Source organism: Periophthalmus magnuspinnatus, chromosome 9 (assembly GCF_009829125.3).
Source record: "Periophthalmus magnuspinnatus isolate fPerMag1 chromosome 9, fPerMag1.2.pri, whole genome shotgun sequence".
Classification (NCBI taxonomy): Eukaryota; Metazoa; Chordata; class Actinopteri; order Gobiiformes; family Gobiidae; genus Periophthalmus; species Periophthalmus magnuspinnatus.
Window position 1 is genome coordinate 13,542,411 of NC_047134.1, and position 22,107 is coordinate 13,564,517.

The 22,107-nt window shown below is 38.9% G+C and overlaps 2 protein-coding genes across 5 annotated transcripts; one reads left to right on the plus strand and one right to left on the minus strand.

Annotated features, from left to right (window-relative positions):
* Positions 1–51: 51 nt before the first annotated feature.
* Positions 52–15,577, plus strand: acacb (acetyl-CoA carboxylase beta). 3 transcript variants are annotated; one of them, XM_055224409.1, is made up of 54 exons: positions 63–108; positions 1,033–1,453; positions 2,885–3,017; positions 3,089–3,227; positions 3,378–3,487; positions 3,581–3,662; positions 3,735–3,833; positions 3,928–4,037; positions 4,108–4,218; positions 4,387–4,596; positions 4,665–4,835; positions 4,935–5,096; positions 5,183–5,346; positions 5,422–5,572; positions 5,657–5,760; positions 5,843–5,924; positions 6,010–6,155; positions 6,231–6,381; positions 6,452–6,586; positions 6,657–6,803; positions 6,869–7,057; positions 7,145–7,245; positions 7,315–7,403; positions 7,500–7,624; positions 7,703–7,816; positions 7,924–8,037; positions 8,114–8,203; positions 8,289–8,407; positions 8,605–8,628; positions 9,084–9,224; positions 9,295–9,394; positions 9,483–9,590; positions 9,661–9,717; positions 9,783–9,824; positions 9,993–10,208; positions 10,284–10,439; positions 10,532–10,735; positions 10,819–10,974; positions 11,057–11,179; positions 11,253–11,522; positions 11,596–11,693; positions 11,829–11,949; positions 12,013–12,123; positions 12,258–12,401; positions 12,476–12,590; positions 12,663–12,759; positions 12,829–12,925; positions 12,999–13,134; positions 13,214–13,391; positions 13,474–13,586; positions 13,658–13,812; positions 13,881–14,051; positions 14,128–14,267; positions 14,354–15,577. In XM_055224409.1, the coding sequence occupies exons 2-54, from the start codon at positions 1,104–1,106 to the stop codon at positions 14,478–14,480; spliced, it is 7,098 nt and encodes a 2,365-aa protein (XP_055080384.1). In that variant the 5' UTR covers positions 63–108; positions 1,033–1,103; the 3' UTR covers positions 14,481–15,577. The 3 variants fall into 3 exon arrangements, with proteins under 3 accessions (XP_055080385.1, XP_055080384.1, XP_033828316.1); XM_055224410.1 differs by lacking the exon at positions 8,605–8,628 and having other exon boundaries at positions 52–112; XM_033972425.2 differs by lacking the exon at positions 8,605–8,628 and having other exon boundaries at positions 79–108.
* Positions 15,481–21,017, minus strand: foxn4 (forkhead box N4). Of its 2 annotated transcripts, XM_033972429.2 has the most exons (10): positions 20,288–21,017; positions 19,768–19,867; positions 17,713–17,867; positions 17,390–17,499; positions 17,200–17,307; positions 16,989–17,116; positions 16,812–16,908; positions 16,501–16,708; positions 16,027–16,413; positions 15,481–15,948 (listed from the first exon to the last, which is right to left on the minus strand). In XM_033972429.2, exons 2-10 carry the CDS (start codon positions 19,845–19,847, stop codon positions 15,704–15,706), a joined length of 1,518 nt encoding a protein of 505 aa, XP_033828320.1. In that variant the 5' UTR covers positions 19,848–19,867; positions 20,288–21,017; the 3' UTR covers positions 15,481–15,703. The 2 variants fall into 2 exon arrangements, with proteins under 2 accessions (XP_033828320.1, XP_055080388.1); XM_055224413.1 differs by lacking the exons at positions 17,713–17,867; positions 19,768–19,867; positions 20,288–21,017 and adding an exon at positions 17,598–17,695 and having other exon boundaries at positions 15,704–15,948.
* Positions 21,018–22,107: the final 1,090 nt, after the last annotated feature.

Sequence of the window (22,107 nt, forward strand, 5' to 3'; positions counted from 1 at the left end):
TGGAGGAGGGTGGAGGAGGTCCCCTGCACATGTTTACTGTAAGAGGGCGCTGCTGCTGTGGAGGACGGGGGACTGGGACGGGGACAGGGTCTGTAGGAAAAGGCTGAGGTAGGTAGGTGGCTGTCATGTTTACAATAGGTGGTTTTCCTTTTTAAACGGCAAAGAAACGGTGCATTGCTGTGTTTGTAGACCTTTCCGTTTCTTCAGCAAATTAGCAACGAATTATTGGTTTCAATTCAAAGTATGGGTTTGTGTAAACATCATAACATTCAGGGGGATTCCTTTACAGCTAGCCTGTTAGCACAACTGCCCTAGGGCAAAGCCACAACAACGAGACCCCTGCAGCAGCTAGATATATAGATGATCAAAAGCTTTTGGCGAGTTCATTGTGATGCTACTTGGTAATAATCTTTTGACAGCCAAATAATCATAGCCGATTCCCCACCTCCAGAATATAAATAAGATGAAAACATTGACTCAATTATGTGAATCTGTTTGCATTCATCAAACACCTGTCAAAACAAACACAAATAATGATAATGTTTATTTATACATCTTTGTCAATTCAGTGTTATTAGTAATTTAATTCTGCAATATGTGCAACAGTCAACGCATAAATACTAGTACTAGCATATAACTTTACTGCATAACCTATGTGAACAGTTAACGTAAGCTGTGTCAAAATTCGTTGTGTGGTATATTTTGCTAATGAAACCAAGTCTTAATTTGGATGCTGTCCCATTCAGCAGAAGTGACCTTTACCCCACATGAAGCTGTACAGGGGGTTCTCATGTCAGCTGTTGTGGACAGGCTGTTTACTTCAGGCTCACTGGGAATTACGGCCTCTTCCAATCTACACACCATTACTACTTATTTATCCTTTAACTGTTCCCCTTTTATCACATTATGTGTACAGTCTTTGCCTTACGTGCTTCAGACGTATGTGCTAAAATGTTACAGCTTCTGTTTGTGCTCTTGAGCTGCTGGTTCTAACTTGCCTAAAGTAACTCTGATTTGTATTTTATATTTTAGGTCAAAGAAGATGTGTGTCAAATAGTAATTTGGGATGTACTTCTGATGATTTGGACACAAGCCTATAACTAATGATGGCTGATAAAGAAGAACAATCAGCATTGGGCTATAGCTCTTCTACAGTGGGCAGTAAACAGTTGGACAGTTCCCAGCCCTCCTCTCAGGACAGTAAAACAAACATTTCAGCTAAAGGACCTTCTCAGCCAAACTCTTTACCTCTGAGCAAATCTTCAGAAGACAAAGTGCCAATGCTCCGCTTTGGACCAGAGGCCAGGGAGCGCCTCAAATTCATCCTCGGAGCCTCTGAGGACAACTCGTCAGATGAGGAACCTCTGACCACAAAACCCGCAAGCTGCGCACCTCCATCCACCTCCACTCCAACCATGGCCCCTCAAAGTACAGACATTTCTCCCAGCATAAAGTAAGACCTAATTTTCTTGCTTATATTGATGAAGACTTGTTGGTTTCAGAATCAGTTATTAGTGAGATTTGCTCCTGTGCTGTTTGCTATCATCTGACACTTATGAATAGATGTGTGTTATTGTGGTCTGTCGTCAAACACCTCCACTCTATTATTGGATCAAGAGCCCAAGCCAATGACTCTGAGACCTATCATGTCAGTCTAGGTCACACCAGAGTTCTCTTAACCTATTTTCAACATTATATTATTAAAACAACTAAACAGATTTTATACTGAAGATAGAGAGGTAAGGTATTTAATGTGCTTTTATAAGTCTATAAATAACATTATTCTTGGCCCTGATCTGCCTTTGCATGGTGGTCTAAGGGCTCTGTAATGTGGGAGGAGAAAAGCAGAGACGGAGCAACAAAGAGGAAGTAGCCGTTGGTCTTTTTTGTTTTTTTATTTTAGCTTCCAGTGCAAAGCTAAAACATGGAAGGTTGCAGCTGGTTCATGTTTATGCAAAGGTTTGTGTTGTTGAGGCAAAATACAGATTGATTCTTTTTTGCTCTGAGTTTGTTTTGTACATTGCAATGTTGTACCAAACTATAATACGGGAGTTCACGCCTATTTGTTATGTTGGCACATGTTTCAGGAAAATGTTCGCTGCATTTGGTGAACCAAATGATTATATAACGGTACTCTGTGTTGCTATTATGTTGGGAATATTCATTTATATGGCACTTGTTGATATTTCACAATTGTTATCAAGAGTGTTTCTTTGATAATATGTCATGTCTGTTAAGGAGTAAAAGTGCATGTTATTGTGGTGAAAAGGGTTATCGTTCAGTAGCGAACATACTGTGTGCAAACTCAAGTGAATGGTACAGTGCAGGTGTTATGTCTAAAGGTCATCACTTGCACCAAGGCTTCACAATAAAAGCCACTGCCGCAACTCAGGTGTTACTTAAATCTCAAGACTGACACACACTTTCGTACAAGCAGCCCAACACAGAGTCATGGTATGTCGAGTAATGCTTTTACAACAATATTTATTCAGTGGTTAACAGTTTTTATTGGTTGGCTGACAGTGTCTGTTGTTGGTTATTGATAGTAAAGCATTCACTAGACTGTTACACAATAATCATTAGCCAAACAAAATTTCTGTCTATTGCATGGATCGATTAGGTCTGTTGCGATAATCAGGTCATTGGTTCATATGCTCAGTCATTTTTATGCAACTCTGGTGAACTTAATTTTGATATGTATTGCTTTAAAATCTGTCTTATATTAGTTTGTTATGCAACAAGTTTTAGAAGTTAGTAACTGAGTTTTACAAAATAATAATAATAATAATCATGATACTAATGCTAATCACACCTGTAATAACTAAAATAAAGAGCTTATTGTCTTTTTGCCTGTGTCAAAGCTGACAAAGTGCTTGTTTCTTAGGCCTAGTATGTCTGGTCTTCATTTGGTGAAAAAAGGCCATGAACAAAGAAAAATGGATCCACCAAGAGATTTTACAGTGGCTTCTCCAGCTGAGTTTGTCACCCGGTTTGGTGGTAGCCGTGTCATAGAAAAAGTGCGTAAGTTTAAACATGATCTCAGTGAGCTCATTTGATAACATGCCTTTAAGCTATGCTTCTTTTGCAGGTGCTGATTGCTAATAATGGTATCGCAGCAGTGAAATGTATGCGATCTATACGTCGCTGGTCCTATGAAATGTTTCGTAATGAAAGGATAATTCGTTTCGTAGTCATGGTAACCCCTGAAGACCTGAAAGCCAATGCAGGTCATTGTGAACCTCTTATCAGTGTATTACATATATACTTTATCACTGCAGCTAATCAGCTATCTTGCAAATTAAGTAAAATAATTACTTTACTGATGTGTTTATCTAAAACCTGTGCCAGTTTAGTCACTATCAGTATTTTATCTGCAGAATACATCAAGATGGCTGACCATTACGTGCCTGTCCCTGGTGGTCCTAATAATAACAACTATGCAAATGTAGAGCTCATTGTAGATATTGCAAAAAGAATTCCGGTGCAGGTAGTAAACATACTTAGATTTTGCTATTTGAGTTGAAAATTTGTTGTAATAATGTATCTAAAATATAATATGTATCTTTGATTTTGTGTATAGGCTGTTTGGGCAGGTTGGGGTCATGCTTCTGAAAACCCCAAACTTCCTGAACTCTTGAACAAAGCAGGGATTTCTTTCATGGGTATCATCTATCTCAATTCTTTATTTTACTGTATTGTGGATATCATATAATTAGTTTTGGGTTTTCTTTTAGGACCATCCAGTAAAGCCATGTGGGCCCTTGGTGATAAGGTTGCTTCGTCCATTGTGGCGCAGAGTGCCGACATTCCCACTCTCCCTTGGAGCGGATCAGGTGATGCATAGCCTTCAGTGCCTGATGTTGTGTAAACATTGATTACAGACTGGTGTGGAGAAATATGTTATGATATGAACTATGTTTATTCAAGGTCTGAGAGTTGACTGGGATGAGAAGGATCAAAATCTCCAACATATAGTTAGTGTTCCTTCAGAAATATACAAACATGGCTGTATTCATGATGTAGAGGATGGACTTGCAGTGAGTAAACATAACAAACTTATTGACATTTTTAAATCTATCTTTAAATTCAGGAATCTGTTTTCTACAGGGGGCAGAAAGGATTGGCTATCCGGTTGTAATTAAAGCCTCAGAAGGCGGAGGTGGAAAGGGTATTCGTAAAGCAGAATGCGCTGATGACTTCCCAAGTTCATTCAGACAGGTTTGTTCTGTATATATAAACCATGGGTTTCAGAGTGGCCATTGCTATTAACAGTTCAAAAATTACACGATTTTATGATTTGAAAGTCTTCAACATGGCACTCATGGACACGAAACTTAAGTCCAAGAATATATTCTATATGTTTTATTCTTTATACATGTTTGGCAGGTTCAGACCGAAGTTCCTGGCTCGCCTATTTTCATAATGCAATTGGCCCAGCATGCGAGACATCTGGAGGTTCAGATACTGGCTGACGAATATGGAAATGCCATTTCTCTGTTTGGACGAGATTGCTCAATTCAAAGAAGGCACCAGAAGATTATAGAGGAAGCTCCTGCAACTATTGCTCTGCCATCTACATTAGAGCAAATGGAAAAGGTGAATTGTGATTTTACATTTTGGATGATTAAAAGCTTGCTATGACACCGCTCTTATGTCTGGGACAGTATGCTGTGAGGATGGCCAAAATGGTGGGCTATGTCAGTGCTGGGACAGTGGAGTACCTCTACTCTGAAGATGGAAGTTTTCATTTTCTGGAGCTGAACCCACGTCTGCAGGTTGAACATCCATGTACAGAGATGATTGGAGATGTCAACTTGCCAGCAGCTCAGCTTCAAGTAACTCCTAAGAATACAAGTTTAAGCAATATTCATTACAATATAAACCAATTTGACTCATTGTTGTGTAATCTTACCTCACTGTTAAATCTGTTGTAGATTGCAATGGGCATTCCACTTTATAGAATAAAGGATATACGTTTGCTTTATAAAAAAGACCCATGGGGAGACTCTGTCATTGAATTTGAAAATCCAGACTGTATACCAAGTCCAAGAGGCCATGTCATTGCTGCACGGATCACTAGTGAAAATCCTGATGAGGTACTTTATTATTATGAGAACCCTTAAAATTTTTGTATGTATGTATATATACATACACACACATATACTGTCTTATTTTTTATTAGGGTTTTAAGCCCAGCTCTGGCACAGTTCAAGAATTAAATTTCCGCAGCAGTAAAAATGTCTGGGGTTACTTCAGTGTTGGAGCAACTGGTGGATTACATGAATTTGCAGACTCACAGTTTGGTCACTGTTTCTCATGGGGTGAAAATCGCGAGGAAGCTATTTCGTAAGCATCTTTGTAATTGAATAATTGATCATTTATACTATACTGTGAAATCATGACTTCTTGGTGTATTTTTAGAAACATGGTGGTGGCAATGAAGGAACTGTCCATCAGGGGGGACTTTCGGACCACTGTAGAATACCTTATTAAGTTATTGGAGACTGAAAGCTTCAGAAACAATGACACTGACACTGGCTGGCTCGATCATCTTATTGCAGAAAAAGTGCAGGTATGTGTCCTTACATCTTTGGATACAAATCACAGTTTTATCCAAATAAAGTAAACTATGTGGACCAACATGATTGTATTGCAGGCTGAGAGACCCGATACCTTATTGGGAATTATATGTGGAGCTTTGCACGTCGCTGATGCAAGCTTTAGGAAGAGCATGTCAGACTTCTTACATTCACTTGAAAGGTAGGTATATTCAGTTGTGAGATATTGCTGGTATTATTGGTGTAGATATTTTTTCCATTAATATTTTCTTTATATATATTAGAGGCCAAGTGCTACCAGCAGCAAGTTTACTCAACTCTGTCAATGTTGACCTGATTTATGAAGGAGTCAAATATTGTCTGAAGGTAATGCTATAAATAGGTGTATTTTATTTTATTTTATTATTATTTTTACGTTTCTCTGGTTTAACCTAATGATCTATGTTCACAGGTGGCTCGACAGTCCCCAAACACATACATCATCATCATGAATGGCTCTGACATAGAGATTGATGTACATAGATTGAGTGATGATGGTCTTCTACTTTCTTATGATGGCAGCAGTCATACCACTTACATGAAGGAGGAGGTGGACAGGTGAAATGATAAAATGCATACAACTGTGTTAATTGAGTAGTTCTTATACATATATATTTTGTCTCTTTTCAACAGCTACCGCATAATTGTGGGCAACAAGACCTGTGTGTTTGAAAAGGAGAAGGACCCCACTGTGCTAAGGTCGCCCTCTGCTGGTAAACTGCTCCAGTATGTTGTTGAGGATGGAGGCCATATATTTGCTGGGGAAACCTATGCAGAGATTGAGGTGATTACTTTGGAAAAATCTGGTGATCTGTGTACTTTCCAAAATGGCTTGTTAATTTTGTTGTTTTTAGGTGATGAAAATGGTAATGACATTGACAGTGCAACAGTCTGGTTGTATTCATTTTGTAAAGAGACCAGGGGCCGTCCTTGAAACTGGGTGTGTTGTTGCCCGCATGGACCTGGATGATCCCAGCAGTATACTCAAGGTAGATGAGTATTATTATTTTGTCTGATATTGATTTGCCCTTTATTGGCACATGCTTATCGTTAATACAGGTTGAGCTTAACACATCCGTACTGCCATCCCAACAACAACTGCTTATTGTGGGGGAAAAGCTTCACCAAGTGTTCCACACTGTGCTTGAGAACTTGTTCAAAGTTATGGATGGGTATTGTCTTGAAGAACCATACTTTAGCAACAAGGTATGCATAGTCTTGTTCTGCTCTGTAGCCAATGGAAAATGTTGTATTACTTTTGCTTCCTGCAGCTTAAACATTGGGTGGCGACCCTCATGAAAACACTACGCGACCCGTCATTGCCTTTGCTGGAGCTGCAGGAGATCATGACGAGCGTGGCAGGACGCATTCCTCCCAGTGTGGAGAAAGATATCCGTAAAGTCATGGCCCAATATGCCAGCAACATTACATCTGTTCTTTGCCAGTTTCCAAGTCAAAAGGTAATAAGAACTAAAGGTGTCGTTGTTGCAAACAATGCCATGTGTGTGAATTAAATAACAAAAATGCCATTGTCTCACTTTTTTCAGATTGCAAACATTCTAGACTCTCATGCAGCCACTCTTCAGAGAAAAGCAGACAGAGAAATCTTCTTCATGAACACTCAGAGTATGGTGCAGTTAGTGCAGAGGCAAGTTTGTAAAAATAGACATACCAGATAATCTATTACCGTATTTTAAAGCATATTGTCTTCTTCCAGGTACCGAAGCGGAATCCGGGGTTATATGAAAGCAGTAGTTCTTGACTTGTTGAAGCGGTACTTGGAAGTAGAGATGCAGTTTCAGCAAGGTAGTGTACTTGTACCATTGCTAGTGACGCTAGTAATGCTTGTGTAACTTTAGTTTTTTCTTTGGATATTGTTGACATGTTGAAACTTGTCTACAGCCCACTATGACAAGTGTGTCATCAATCTGAGGGAGCAATACAAGCCTGACATGACACCAGTCCTCAATTACATCTTTTCACACGCACAAGTCTCAAAGAAGAATATCTTGGTCACAATGCTTATTGTAAGATGCAACATATGTATGTCTGTGCAATATGTTGGAATCAGTTATTTTTCACATTGTTCATATATTTATTTGTAGGACCAACTTTGTGGAAGGGACCCAACTCTTGCTGACGAGCTAATGGCCATTCTAAATGAGTTCACCCAGCTTAATAAAATTGAGAACTCAAAGGTTGCTCTGAGGGCCAGACAGGTAGGAGTCATAGTTGAAATCTTTGTCTATTCATAATCAAAGTACTGTTCCATAACTGGGGAAAAAATATAATTTATGCTTCATGATTTACTGTGACTTCATCACAGGTGTTGATCGCCTCCCATCTACCATCATATGAACTCAGACACAACCAGGTGGAATCCATCTTTTTGTCTGCTATTGACCTGTATGGACACCAGTTTTGTCCTGAGAATTTAAAGGTAAACAATACATTACATTCTATTATATATAAAAATAAATAAATAAATATGTTTATGCGTTTTGTTTAATCTTCAGAAACTCATCCTCTCAGAGACATCAATCTTTGATGTTTTGCCTAATTTCTTTTATCACACCAATCAAGTTGTTTGCATGGCTGCACTGGAGGTATGACCAAAAAAAAATGTAATCAACAAGTTACTTATATTATTGTTATATTTTCTTTCATAACTATTACTGCTATTCTTCATAGGTATATGTCCGCAGAGCCTACATAGCCTATGAGTTAAACAGCATTCAGCATCACCAGCTTCAGGATGGAACTTGTGCTGTGGACTTCCAATTTATGTTGCCGTCATCTCATCCCAACAGGTAACAGCTCTCACTAAAAGCCACTGTGTAAGTCCTTAGACTGTAAACCCTAAAATAAATAAACTAAGCCCTGGTTTCTAAGTGTAAAATTTTGCAGCAATGTTACATTACTAAAATGTGCACAAAATTACATTTTTCAATTTAAAGAGGTTGAATTACACGCTTTTTGTATTGATTTATGAATGGTTTTATTTCAGAGGGAGCAGCCCTACTCTGAACAGGTAGAGTAAAGCTCCTCCCAACCAAACAAGCTGATTGTGTGTATGTTTCACTGTAATGCATGACGAATGCACTGTACTAGCGTCCTCTGTCCTTTTGAACCAGATCCAATATCCCTTATTAATTTACTTTCAGATTTATCTGAGCTTGTTTCAGGGCATCTAAAGGTTTTTGAGGGGTTCATCTTTTTTGACAACGCATGTACTTCTCAAAAAACCTCACATCTTAAATATTTGCTACCAAAAGTGAAGGCCAATTTCATCTTTCAAATTTGTATCTCGTTTAATTGCAACACTTTTGATTTAATTGTCAAACTTAAATGCACCAATAAAATTGCAGTTGCAATTACATATATAAAGGTTTTGGCATAATAGGGCATAATTGCTTGGTATTTTTTAAATGTAATTTCTTCTTTGTTCTCATTGAGTATTACTGTCTTTCCACTACGATTGTCCAGAGTTCCTATTCCAGTGAACAGTTCAGGCCAGTTCAATATGAGACGACAAAGCAGTGAGCTGTTTTTGGAAGGAGCCCTTTCTCCGCCCTGTCAACGTATGGGAGCCATGGTGGCTCTGCAGTGTTTTGATGATTTCAAAAGGTAACAGTTCATACATCTTTGGTCCAATCCGAAGATCTGTTCAAACTAATTTTGGTCTTCTCTGTTATAGAAACTTTGATGAAATCCTTTTGAGCTTTGCAGATTCTTTCTTAGAAAATGCATCTTTCTTAGAGTCATGCTCCAGCTTGTATGATGAAGAGCACCTAAAGGTAAGGTGCTTCATTTTGTTTTATACTCAATTATATCCCTATTTAAAAAAAAGTAAGACTTGATACAATATATATTCTGTTTTTATAGAATATAAGGGAAAATCCAATTCACATCATTAATGTGTCCATAAAAACAGCAGACACAGAGGACGATGATGCTTTGGTCACTGCTTTTTCTGACTTCACTCAATCAAAGGTAAGTTTAAAGTATATTAATATCATATTTTCAGCATCTTACTAATTGGTATTGAATATGTTTTAAACAGAAGGCAGTTCTTTTTGATTATGGCATTAGGAGGATCACGTTTTTAGTGGCCCAAAAGGTAACTTCATCGCTCAGTATCTCATACTTTTTCACATATTTACTTTAACCTTTATTTTTTGGTAGAGAGAATTTCCTAAGTTCTTCACATTCAGGGCAAGAGATGATGTAAGTTTATTTCACTGAAATTGTGCATATATATATATATATATATATATATATATATATATATATATATATATATATATATATATATATATATATATATATATATATATATATATATATATATATATATATATATATATATATATAAACAAATCTGCTTTTCTTTAGTTTCTTGAGGATCGCATTTATAGAAATCTAGAGCCAGCTTTAGCCTTTCAGTTGGAGCTCAACCGCATGAAAAATTTTGATCTGAAAGCCGTTCCCTGTGAGAACCACAAAATGCACCTGTATCTTGGTGCAGCTCATGCTCAGGAGGGGGCTGAAGTTACTGACTACAGATTTTTCATTCGTGCAATTATACGCCACTCGGATCTAATTACAAAGGTAACAACATTTCCATTCAAATGAACATCAAGGTGATTTTTTTTGTGCATGATCTCAGTGTTGATAAACTACTAGGAAGCATCTTTTGAGTATCTCCAAAATGAGGGAGAGCGCCTCCTGTTGGAGGCTATGGATGAACTGGAAGTTGCTTTTAGCAACACTACTGTCCGCACTGACTGTAACCACATCTTTCTTAATTTTGTCCCCACTGTCATTATGGACCCTTCCAAAGTAAGTCTTTCTAGTGAAGACCTGACTCTGAAAAAAGTGTATCTGAAGTAACTTTTCTGTTTCATTTCTAAAACATAATATTTTGTACATAGATTGAAGAGTCTGTGCGTTCAATGGTAATGCGCTATGGCAGCCGTCTGTGGAAGTTGCGTGTCCTTCAGGCTGAGCTCAAGATCAACATTCGCCAAACAAGCAATGGCAATGCCATCCCCATTCGCTTGTTTTTGACCAATGAATCTGGCTATTATCTAGACATCAGCTTGTATAAAGAAGTCATTGATTCAAGCACTGGGCAGGTCAGAAGAAAAAGATATTTAAATCTAAGTATGAAAATAATTTCATCTAAATGTATTTTTAATGTTTAACTGTGATATTTCAGATTATGTTTCAGTCCTATGGTGAGAAGGCAGGTCCTCTGCATGGCATGCTCATCAACACTCCCTATGTGACCAAAGACCTGTTACAGGCTAAGAGATTTCAGGCCCAAACTCTGGGTACCACATATGTCTATGACTTTCCTGAGATGTTCAGACAGGTACTGCTGCAGCTCTTGTATAATCTACTATTAATTTCTATATTATTCATTTTCATATTTATTTGGATTAATTAACTCACAGGCACTGTTCAACCTATGGGGACCAAGAGACAAAGCTCCTAAAGATCTGCTCATGTGTACTGAGCTGGTGCTGGATTCACAGGGGCGACTAGTCCAGATGAACCGACTGCCTGGAGATAATCAAGTACAGAGACATTAAATGCTTAATTATTTTGTATATTTTCCAGATGGTAACATCTTTTTACCTGTGTTTTCAGGTAGGAATAGTTGCATTTAAGATGAGAATGAAAACTCAGGAGTACCCTGAAGGCCGTGATATTGTTGTGATCTGTAATGACATCACTCACATGATTGGTTCATTTGGTCCCCAAGAGGATGAGCTATTCCTCAGAGCATCTGAACTGGCCCGAGCTGAAGGCATTCCACGCGTTTACATCGCAGCCAACAGTGGTGCTCGAATTGGTCTCGCAGAGGAGGTTAAACACATGTTTCAAGTGGCCTGGATAGACCCTGCTGATCCTTACAAAGTATTTAAAAAATACACAACAAATGCTAAGACAATTTTTGATTTCACATCTTTATAATACAACTTCTTCACAGGGGTTTAAGTATCTTTACCTGACACCTCAGGACTATACACGCATCAGCTCTACTAGTTCAGTCCACTGTCATCATGTGGAGGAAGATGGAGAGTCAAGGTAGATGATATGTGTTATATACGGTCTGATAGTTAATATTTCATTTATTTTTAATGCAGTTTAAAACATGTGCAAAAACATTAACACTAGTGTTTTATTTTTTATTGTAAAGTCTCTGCATAATACTTCCTACAGGTATATTATCACAGATATTATTGGAAAGGACGATGGTCTTGGGGTTGAGAACCTTCGAGGTTCAGGCACCATTGCAGGAGAGTCATCTCAAGCCTATGAGGACATCATTACTATCAGCATGGTAAGACAAATAATATCTTAAACAGAAATATTTTTGGGAAATGTCTTACTTGCTTTTTTGTAGGTGACATGTCGAGCTATTGGCATTGGTGCTTACTTGGTTCGCTTAGGACAGAGGGTGATTCAGGTGGAAAACTCCCATATAATTCTGACTGGAGCAAGTGCTTTGAATAAGGTTTGTTTAATGCACCTTTTTAAAAATTTTGTTTGAAAAGGCAAATGTGTCTTGAAGAGGCATGGAAGCAATATGATGAGTCTGTGATACTGATCCTATAGCATACCACATTGTTCTGGTTGTTGTCTGAGCAGGTCCTTGGCAGAGAGGTCTATACTTCCAATAACCAACTGGGAGGAATCCAGATCATGCACAACAATGGAGTCACACACACCACAGTGCCAGATGACTTTGAGGGTGTTGCCACTATTTTGCAATGGCTCTCTTATATGCCAAAGGTAATGTGTGAAAAATGATAAACAAATTGTAAAATAAAATTAAAAAAACTCTTTTTTTTTTTGGACTTCGTCAGAATAAACACTCCCCTGTGCCTGCTCTAACAATTACGGATCCTGTGGACAGAGAGATTGAATTCACGCCCACGAAAGCACCCTATGACCCCCGATGGATGTTGGCTGGAAGAGCCGGTTAGTAAATGTGTCAAAATATAATGTAAAAAATATATATTTCTTTTTAAATAACACCTGTTATACTTTTAGCACCAAAAGGTGACTGGCAGAGTGGATTCTTTGATCATGGTTCTTTTATGGAGATCATGAGTTCTTGGGCAGAAACTGTTGTTGTGGGTAGAGCACGGTAAGCTTTGCTTTTAAAAAATTACTAACTACTAAGGTATTATTAGCTCTATTAATGCAAATTTTACAGATTAGGAGGAATACCTCTCGGTGTAATTGCTGTGGAAACCCGCACTGTTGAATTCACCGTCCCAGCCGATCCAGCAAATTTAGATTCAGAGGCTAAAGTAAGTAAATGTGAAATTATCAGAGTTTCTTTTTCTGAGTTGGATTGGTTTGTGCATTTTGATTTTGCCGTAGGTTTTACAACAGGCTGGGCAGGTTTGGTTTCCAGACTCTGCATTCAAAACAGCTCAAGCCATTAATGACTTTAACCGTGAACGACTGCCCCTCATGATATTTGCCAACTGGAGAGGCTTTTCTGGGGGCATGAAAGGTATGTTATTTTTGCTCTCTCTTTGGCTAACATTTTGAAGTCAAACTATAATTTTTTTTTTTTTTCTTTTCCATTTAAGATATGTACGATCAAGTGCTTAAGTTCGGAGCCTACATTGTAGATGCCTTACATAAGTTCCACCAGCCAGTGCTAGTGTACATCCCCCCTCATGCTGAGCTGAGAGGAGGATCATGGGTAGTCATTGACCCAACTATTAACCCACTGTGTATGGAGATGTATGCAGACCGAGAGAGCAGGTCCAGTGTGCTTTGATTATACAGATATTAATTCTATTGTTACTGTCGTATTGTTTGTTACTGATTAATTTTGGCATTTCAGGGGTGGTGTGCTTGAGGCAGAGGGCACGGTGGAGATTAAATTCAGAAGGAAAGACCTATTGAAGACAATGAGAAGACTGGATCCTGTTTATGCCAGCATTGCTCAGAAGCTTTGTAAGAAAGCTAAATTAATCCATATCAACACTAAATATCCCGCCGTCCTAAATGGTGTACTTTATTTTCAGCATCGCCAGAGCTGTCAGAGAAAGAATGCAGAGAGCTGGAATCCAAACTTAAAGCTAGAGAGGAGTTCTTGATGCCCATCTACCACCAGGTGGCAGTGCAGTTTGTTGATCTCCATGACACCCCTGGCAGGATGCAGGAGAAGGGAGCTATCACTGTAAGTTTACTTGTAGGCTGCTTGTTATGTAGTAGAGGCATATTAAATAGGTAATTAAATTGTTGCAGGATATTTTGGAGTGGAAGAATGTGCGACCGTTTTTCTACTGGCGTCTGCGTCGGCTTTTGTTGGAGCAGGTGGTAAAATGTGAGATCCTGCAGGCCAACAAAGACCTGAGTGATGGACACATGCACTCTATGCTGCGCCGCTGGTTTGTGGAGACTGAGGGAACTGTCAAGGTGTGTGCTTATAGTTCAACTTTTATGAAAGCAACACAAGAAATTTGTAATTGCCATGCATGTGCTTATTCTTCAGACTTATCTCTGGGATAATAACCAAGCTGTAGTGGAGTGGCTTGAAAGGCAGTTGTCCACAGAAGATGGCACTCGATCATCAGCCATTCATGAAAATATAAAGTATCTTAAGAGGGAAAATACTCTCAAACATATTCGCAGGTAATCACGCACTCCAATGTAGTACTGCAAAGACCGAAAATGATTGTGTTGAATTTCTTTAATAGATTTTTAATTATTCTGTTTAGCTTGGTGGAGGCCAACCCAGATGTTGCAATGGACTGTGTCATCCACATGAGCCAAAATATGACTCCAGCTCAGAGGGCAAAACTATGCCATCTGCTGGCAACAATGGATAACCCAAGCACCAGTTAAGACGATATTCTAATAAAGCAGTGACAATATTGATTGTACAAGTAAATGTTTATGGTAAGATGCACCAGGGAGTTAGAGATGATGCCACACCTTGTGCAGAAATATATTATCAGATAAATGTGCTGCCTTCTCACCAACATTTCAACCTTGTTAGTGAGGTTTTTTACACTGTTGTTAGCTGTTGTGCACTCCACATCATTGTATTTACTGCTGCTATTGAAAGTATTACATTATAGATAAAATGATCATGGATGTACTTTGTAGGATTCCTACTATGATTTAAATGTATTGACTTCTCACCATTTATTTTCAATGACTTGTCACCACCACTATATAAAACAAGAACACTTGAATATGGACGCTTGATGGCTTAACAAAAGGTAACCATGATATATACATATATACATATAAAAGCTACAAGTGAAGGAATGTTTGTGGTCAGTGAACCTTTCAGTTTAGGCACATTACCTTGTATTTAAGGCCAGTAAGGAGTTGGAGTTAATGTGCAGCTCTAAGTTTATCATTTGACTTTATATTTGACTTGTGATTCATGTTAAATGTCCATGTTTTATTGCTCACTTGTGAATTTGCTGTATGACGATACTGAGCTACTGTATGTGACCTTTTTGTTCGTCTAACTCAGGTTTTTGAAAATGGCAGAAAATGGTAATGGTACAATGTTTCAATATTGTATTTCTCAAGGGCTTATGCTTAACGTGATAAATAACATGATAAATAACATGATATATTTTATCAAAAGAACCAGTGTTTATCCATTTTATTTCTTATTTTTACTGTGAATTATTTACACAGTTAACACAGAGTAATGTGTAAAATGACTCATAGTCTCACTTGACCTACAGTGGGCAGTGAGACACAGTAGTTAAATACAAAGCTTTCTGTGAAATATTCAAATATTTACAATGAGAGAGTGATAAAATATCTTCCCCCTCTAATTGATTTTATAAATATAAATAAGAAAAAGCAGTCTATCACAAAACAAACGGTCCACAGCAGTATATAGTCAGGCTAACAGTCAGTCACTTAAAGGTATATTTGCTTTTAACAGTTTCTGTAAAATAAAGTGAAATTCTTTATACTTTTACGTCACTGCTCTTAGATTGACTGCTTTTCAATCTTGTCTTCTGTCCATTGATGACCTGTTTGTGTTCTGCAGGGTTACTGCTGGTGACAGTTCATCTTTATGTCTTCTTTCCATGACTTCAAAGTAAAATTATGGGTTTGCTTGTTGCACCTGTATGGGTGTACTGGGGGGAGGATGGCTCCTGGGGCGGATAGGAAGTGTACAGGCCGGTCACTTGCACATCAGGCAGGTTTGATGTGTTAGAACCCAGAGGGACACTGGCTGATCCCAGGTCACAGTCTGAAAGTCGTAATGGAGAGTTACTGAAGCTGCCCAGTGCGTCTAAGTTAAAGCTGTCATCTTTCATTTCTTCCCAAATATTACCTGTACAAAAGATTAAGAGGTTGATTATCATGTTGCCACAGCTTGCAGGCTATTTCATACTAAAGATGCATTTCTTACCTTGAAAAGCAAAGTCCATGATGCTAGGATCCAGTGTGTCTACCTCTGTGTGTGTGTCAGCCTGCACAGAATAGAAATCATCTGGTGGTTTGGTGGGCTGATGGGCAAGCGGACTGTGGGAGACATCAGGTACTACATGTAGAGGCGGGGTCTGTGCTGGGGCAGGGGACATGGGCTGTAATCGAGTCTGCAGCTTTGAGTGGAGCTGATGGTGCTGGTGCATTGGCAAACAGGGCAGCGACAAAGTGACTATAGGCTGGCACTGCAGGTGTGTTGGGGCGGCCATTGGTAGGACTGGGGGACCAGTGGGCAACCGTGTCATGCTGGGGTCTAAAGCTTTACGTCTGCAGTTTTCAGGACGGTCAGTGATCAATTTATCCAGTTCATCTGCAAACAATACAAGCCCATCATTGCAGACATCTCATTGTATTGGATTGCAACAATAACAACAATGTGTTATTTTGAAGTTCTTACCAGGGTTAGCCATGCTGCGGCGGATAGCTGGAAGGTCCTTACGTTTCCACTTCTGCATCTCTTCCTCCATCTTGTCAATTTTGGCAGGGTTCAGTGCCCAAAGACAACCTTTGCGGGATGAGCTGCTTGCCTTGTTCTCAACTTTTTCAAAGCATTTATTTAAAGAAAGGTTGTGTCTCACTGAATTTTTCCAACCATCAGGTGCAGTCTGCAGAAGAAAATAAATAGTTAGACTATTAGTTAGCAAGTTGGATATAACTTCCTGTTTACACATTTCCTTCATATCTTCAAATATACTTTGTATTTTTTACCTTAAAATAGGGAAAGTGCTCCTTCATAAAGCTATAGATCTCACTAACTGGTAGGCTGCCAGTTTTACTGTTTTTTAATGCCATGGCAATTAAACAGCTGTAAAAGAAAACAAAATTGTTTGAGGTTTACATTTATTTTATAGATGCCACTATTAATACTTTGTAATAACATTTTACCTGTAAGAATAAATGGGTTTGGGAAATGTTTTGGGTTGCAGTTCCTGCTCTTGAGGAGCGATGCGTGGTTGTGTGTAGATACTTTGGTTGGCAAAAGAGACATTGCTGTATAATCCACCAGCTGAACACTGAAAGATACAAACTGAACTTTAGGCTTGTACATTTACATGATCACCTATTGTTCAGTCAGTTTACTTGGTTATTATTGTACCTGTTGTCCACTTTGAGCTAGTGAATACACTTGTTGTGTAGGCTGATACACTGAGGTAGGGCATTGGTACCCAGGAGAGGGTACACCACTCATGGAGAAAGGAGACATCTACAAAGAGCAGACAGATGCAGGGAGTAAAATACAAGGAGGATTTCCTGTAAACAAAAACAAAGATGAAGTGAAAACTCACACTTCCAGTGTGGCTGTTAATGATGCTGATTCCCAGGGGGCTGTGCTGCATGTTGCTCTGAAGATGAAGCATGGAGCTTTGTCCAGTCATGGGCATGCTGTTTATCTGAGCTATAAACAAGAGCAGTTTTATTAAATGTTTATAACTAAGCATTACTTGTAACATTAATGTTTTTAACTGCAGCTGCAAACCATTGACTTGTTTTTACTTTTAGGTTCTGAAAAGGATCCCACACTCTCAGTGAGGCCTATGACCGTTCAGATTGGTTCAGGCTGAGCAGCTGCTAATTTTTAAATGTTGCACTGTCATCCATGTCATCTCACCTGTCTGCTGCTGCAGCAAACTGCCGTTGTTGTGGTCTCTGCCATCGGCCATCTGCTGTAACCGGGGCACATCCACTGAGGTAAGCCATGACAGAGACTGCAGGTCCCCAGGGAGGTCCTCTTCTCTGAGCTGGGAGGGGTCCGTGGTCAGGAGTCTGCAAGAGACAAGGGGGGTGAGGGGTTAAAACGGCTGTCATCTGCCTTATTGAAACAAAGATAGACTTGAGTCTGGAGTCTTCATGAAGTTTAATTTTTCAATAAGTAAGTAAAATTAAGAGTGAAGATCTTAAGAATCCATTAAGAAATCTACTTAAGGAAACCGTATAAGCCATGCCATTCATAAATTACCATAAGGAGATTAAGAAGAAGTGACAGTTAAACAGTCTGATGATTGAATCAGTTAAACAACTCATTCATACTAATTAAATAATTAATTCCATTTTCTAAAGTTCTTCTTTTAATTGCTCGAAATGATTATTTCATACATTGTAAAATTACATTGTGTAGTGAAATATTAACACAATAAATAGAATAATACAGAATATTTTTTCTTGCCACATTACTTTTGTTTTATTTTGATATAAATAATATAAAACTCAATTCAACAATAAAAATATAATAATGCATTAAGACTGAAGACCCCCACAACCCTCTTCAGTATTAGTGCACACACTTATGCCCCCCACCCAAGGGTTTAGTAATTGGAGTTACTATGACAACACATACAGTTCAGTTACTACAAGGGTTTGTTGAGGACCCCTTAGCCTCCCCCCATAAAAAATCAACCCTGTCAGGTGACCACAATTTCGCCTTAACCATTGGCTGAATCATAAGTAAACAACGAATGAGATCGTTTGAAACATGGGGCAACAGCACATGTTGCCTGCAACAGTTGGCCCTGTCTATTGAAAAATGATCACCTATTGTGTTCCAAACGACAAATCTGCCCAGTGGCACGTGGCTTTATTGTCTCGGCCAGACCCTTCCTTGATTGTCTGTGTCGTTTCTTTTCTTTATCCGCCCCCTGCATTAATCTGTTGGAATGACAGCCCTCACATAAGAGAGACAAATAATGATGCCATCTGCTTCCCTGTCCCTTTCCAATCTCTAACCCCCAAAGCACCCCCCTCTCTTCCCTCCAGTGACCCCCACCCATCCTAAAATAGAGCCTCAGGCCAAAATGTGTAAATTTGATTTTGGGTCAGGGTTCTCTGTGCTGCTCTAATGACATCACTGCACCCAGACTGTGGGGCACAACTTTGGACACTTTGTGTTTGTTTAACTGTAGTGATGATACATTTACTACAGCCAGATGTTTAACAAATTCAAATTCACCTATAGCCTCTATCTAATAACCCATTGTATATTTTTTTATTTAAAATTTTACTGCCAATACTGAAACTGAAAATATAACTGACCCTGGCACACAAGTACACACAAGTAACATTGTGTAAATAAACTGACAGAGTTGTATTTGAAAAAATTGCAAATTAATACATGCTCTGAATTTTTTTGCAGTGATTTTGGAAGAACATATATTTAAATGTACTAACTAAAAAGCTGGACCGCTTGACAAAAATAAATGTTATAGTCTATTTACACCTGCCTAGACCCGGGCTCCTCTACATCACTTTAATGCACCAAAATGTCTTCCTGATGGAAAAAGTTTTCCAAAAGTGTTGAACTGTTGGACTTTTTCTCGACAATCTGTACACTGAGGGTTTTGTATTGCCCTTTTTGTAACTGGGATCCACTTGTGAATGCTGGTGACCTGGGTGTCTCTGTCTCCCTGAGCAGACCGTCCTACAGGCTCAGCCCTCCATGTTTCGACAGGAGGAGTGTAAACAGAGCTGATGCCTTCTGACAGATCCATTCAGAGCCCAAATCATTTATTCTCAAGGATTTTCAGCTCTTCTCCAACCTCAATGCATGCACAAAAGAACTGTCCAAACATCTTGAGCTCAAATATGTCGTTATACTAAAAACTAATTTTGTGTTCAGAATTGCTTATGACATTTTGGCTTATTTATATACTACAGAAGCAAATCAGATTACCTGTAGTCCTGTGGAGATGGATGATGCCCAGCATTTTCTATAATTCCCGACATCCTTGAAGTGATCCCACCTTCTATCATTTCCTGTGATGGGTGGTGCTCTAAAAAGAAAGAAAATACATATAAATACTGCAAACATAAGAGTTTATTAGAAAACACTGAGTCCAAATCATTTGTGCCTATTCATGGACATCAAACTGATGAAAATCTAACATTGTTACTATTTCAATTGATAATTCAAAGCAAATATTATATCTTTTAAACAGGCAAAAGTCTTCAAAATATTTCCTATAAACAGGAAACTCATGAATTTGTGGTTTTAGAATAAAAAGACAAAGCACAAAAAAGCTATTTTCAAATATAAACAATCTCTTTTTTTTTTTTACATTAGGCCTGCATATAAAGTGGTCTATGGGACAGTGCATTTTCTGATTATTTGGTTAAACAAATGTTCATGTATATTAGTATTTGTGTTTACTCTAACTACATAGATAATAATGAAAAACAAGTGTAAAACATACCTTTCTGGTGATAATGCAGATTGTGTGAGCCGCCCGTGACTCCCTGTAGTGTATTCTGTGTGTTGCCCTTGACGCTCCAAAACCGTTTTTAAATTTCCCTCTTTGGAGCTGTCCAGCGCTCTGACATGCGCAGTACGGACCTGGAGGGCGCTCCCATTCGCCCGGGGCAGGTTCCCGTGAAGTTTGACAACTGATACAATAATCTGCAGCTGACAGCAATGCGTAAAAGCTACAAACTGGACTTAAATGTGTGATGTTCACTTAGTTTTGACCAAGCTTTCTGTGTATTCCTTCAGTGCATCCGAAAAAAACATCCAAATGAGTCTCTGGCCAGTGATCATGCAACTTGTACAACACTGTAATATAACGTCTGTCCCATTGACCACTGATGAGCAGTTCACGTGCGCATTACTTTTGGTCATCGGTTACTTTTGGAAATCCAGGTGCGTCTTGTGCGATGTCTAATTATCTATCTTTTCAAGTCAAATGAATAGTAAGACAAATAAAACTATAATAGCCTCTATGCGTAAACCCGGGAGAAAATCAGTCTTCCTTTCGTAATCTTATTCCCTTTTCCAGTTACTCCAGGTAGAGTTCCCCTTGGCCTGGTGAGAGGTGATGTTGCCACTGCAGTGGCATCTGCGTATGCGAGTGAACTTTGTTTGAAGGGAAGTGCTTGTAGATCATTTGCTTCCCGCCGCTGTGGCCGCGTCCTGCTCCTTTGAGCAATGGGAAAAGGACTTGGGGTGGCGCGTTAAGGGAGGGCCCGGGACACGGCGGCCGGGTGGGCTTCAGCGGGAGGTGGTAAGGGCGCGCATAAACATGAGAAGAAGAGAAAACAGGGAATGTAAATAGGACAAGAGTATCACTGAAATTGCTTTGTGTTTTTCATTATTTAGCCTAATTAACAGACCTGTGCCCTGCATGTGAGCGTAAAACGCGTTTTTGCCTTTTCGTGTAAGTCAGTCTGGCCCCTAGTCTAACATGAACGGTAAGAGCGACGCCAAGTGTTTTTTGTTTATTGATTTATTTAGGCCTTTATATTTATTTGTCAGAGTCAGTCAGATTTACAAAGCAACTCCAACCACTGGTTGGGCTTTTCTACACTAACAACCCGGGGCTGTGCATTATAGTAGTCAATAGTCAATGCACATGGAAATATGAAGGAAGTTATAATTATACAGCACAACAACCTCCTGGACTAGGCTGCAGGTAGAAATTAAAGGTGACGGCAGTGACAGAAGTGACAATCCCTTGAGAGCTTACAGATGGTAAATCGGCCTGTCACAATAGACTCAATCAATGATTACATGCATGAACGTAACGGACAAAAACAAGGCATCCTCCCAGAACCAACTCTACAGGTCCTAAAGCCCGTAAGGTTAGGCTACAACCACAAATAGGCATAAATAAATGTGTTATCATCATATCAACACTCCTTTTGAAAATTGAACCATCAATTATCAAAAGAGGCCTGTCTATAAATAAAGAATGAATAAATCATTGACTTTTCTAACAGTAACATTTTATGCATTAACAGAAGCAACATAACAGATTCAGCTCACATACAGAGAGTAATGGCTTTACTCTTTCATGCCCACTAAGAGTGATTGCCAACCAAAGGCCCTTATAGCAGACTTAAATGGTAACTTGTGTGTTTACCCAAACACAGAGCTGTTTTCAGAGTGGGCTCTGCTCTGTGTTATAATCTCCAATCAGAAACACAAAGTCCTGCCATGACCCAGAGTGACCGCTGTCATTGTCCGAATATTAACCCTCTCAAAATAACACTCTCAATATTATAGGCTAACAGCAGAAGT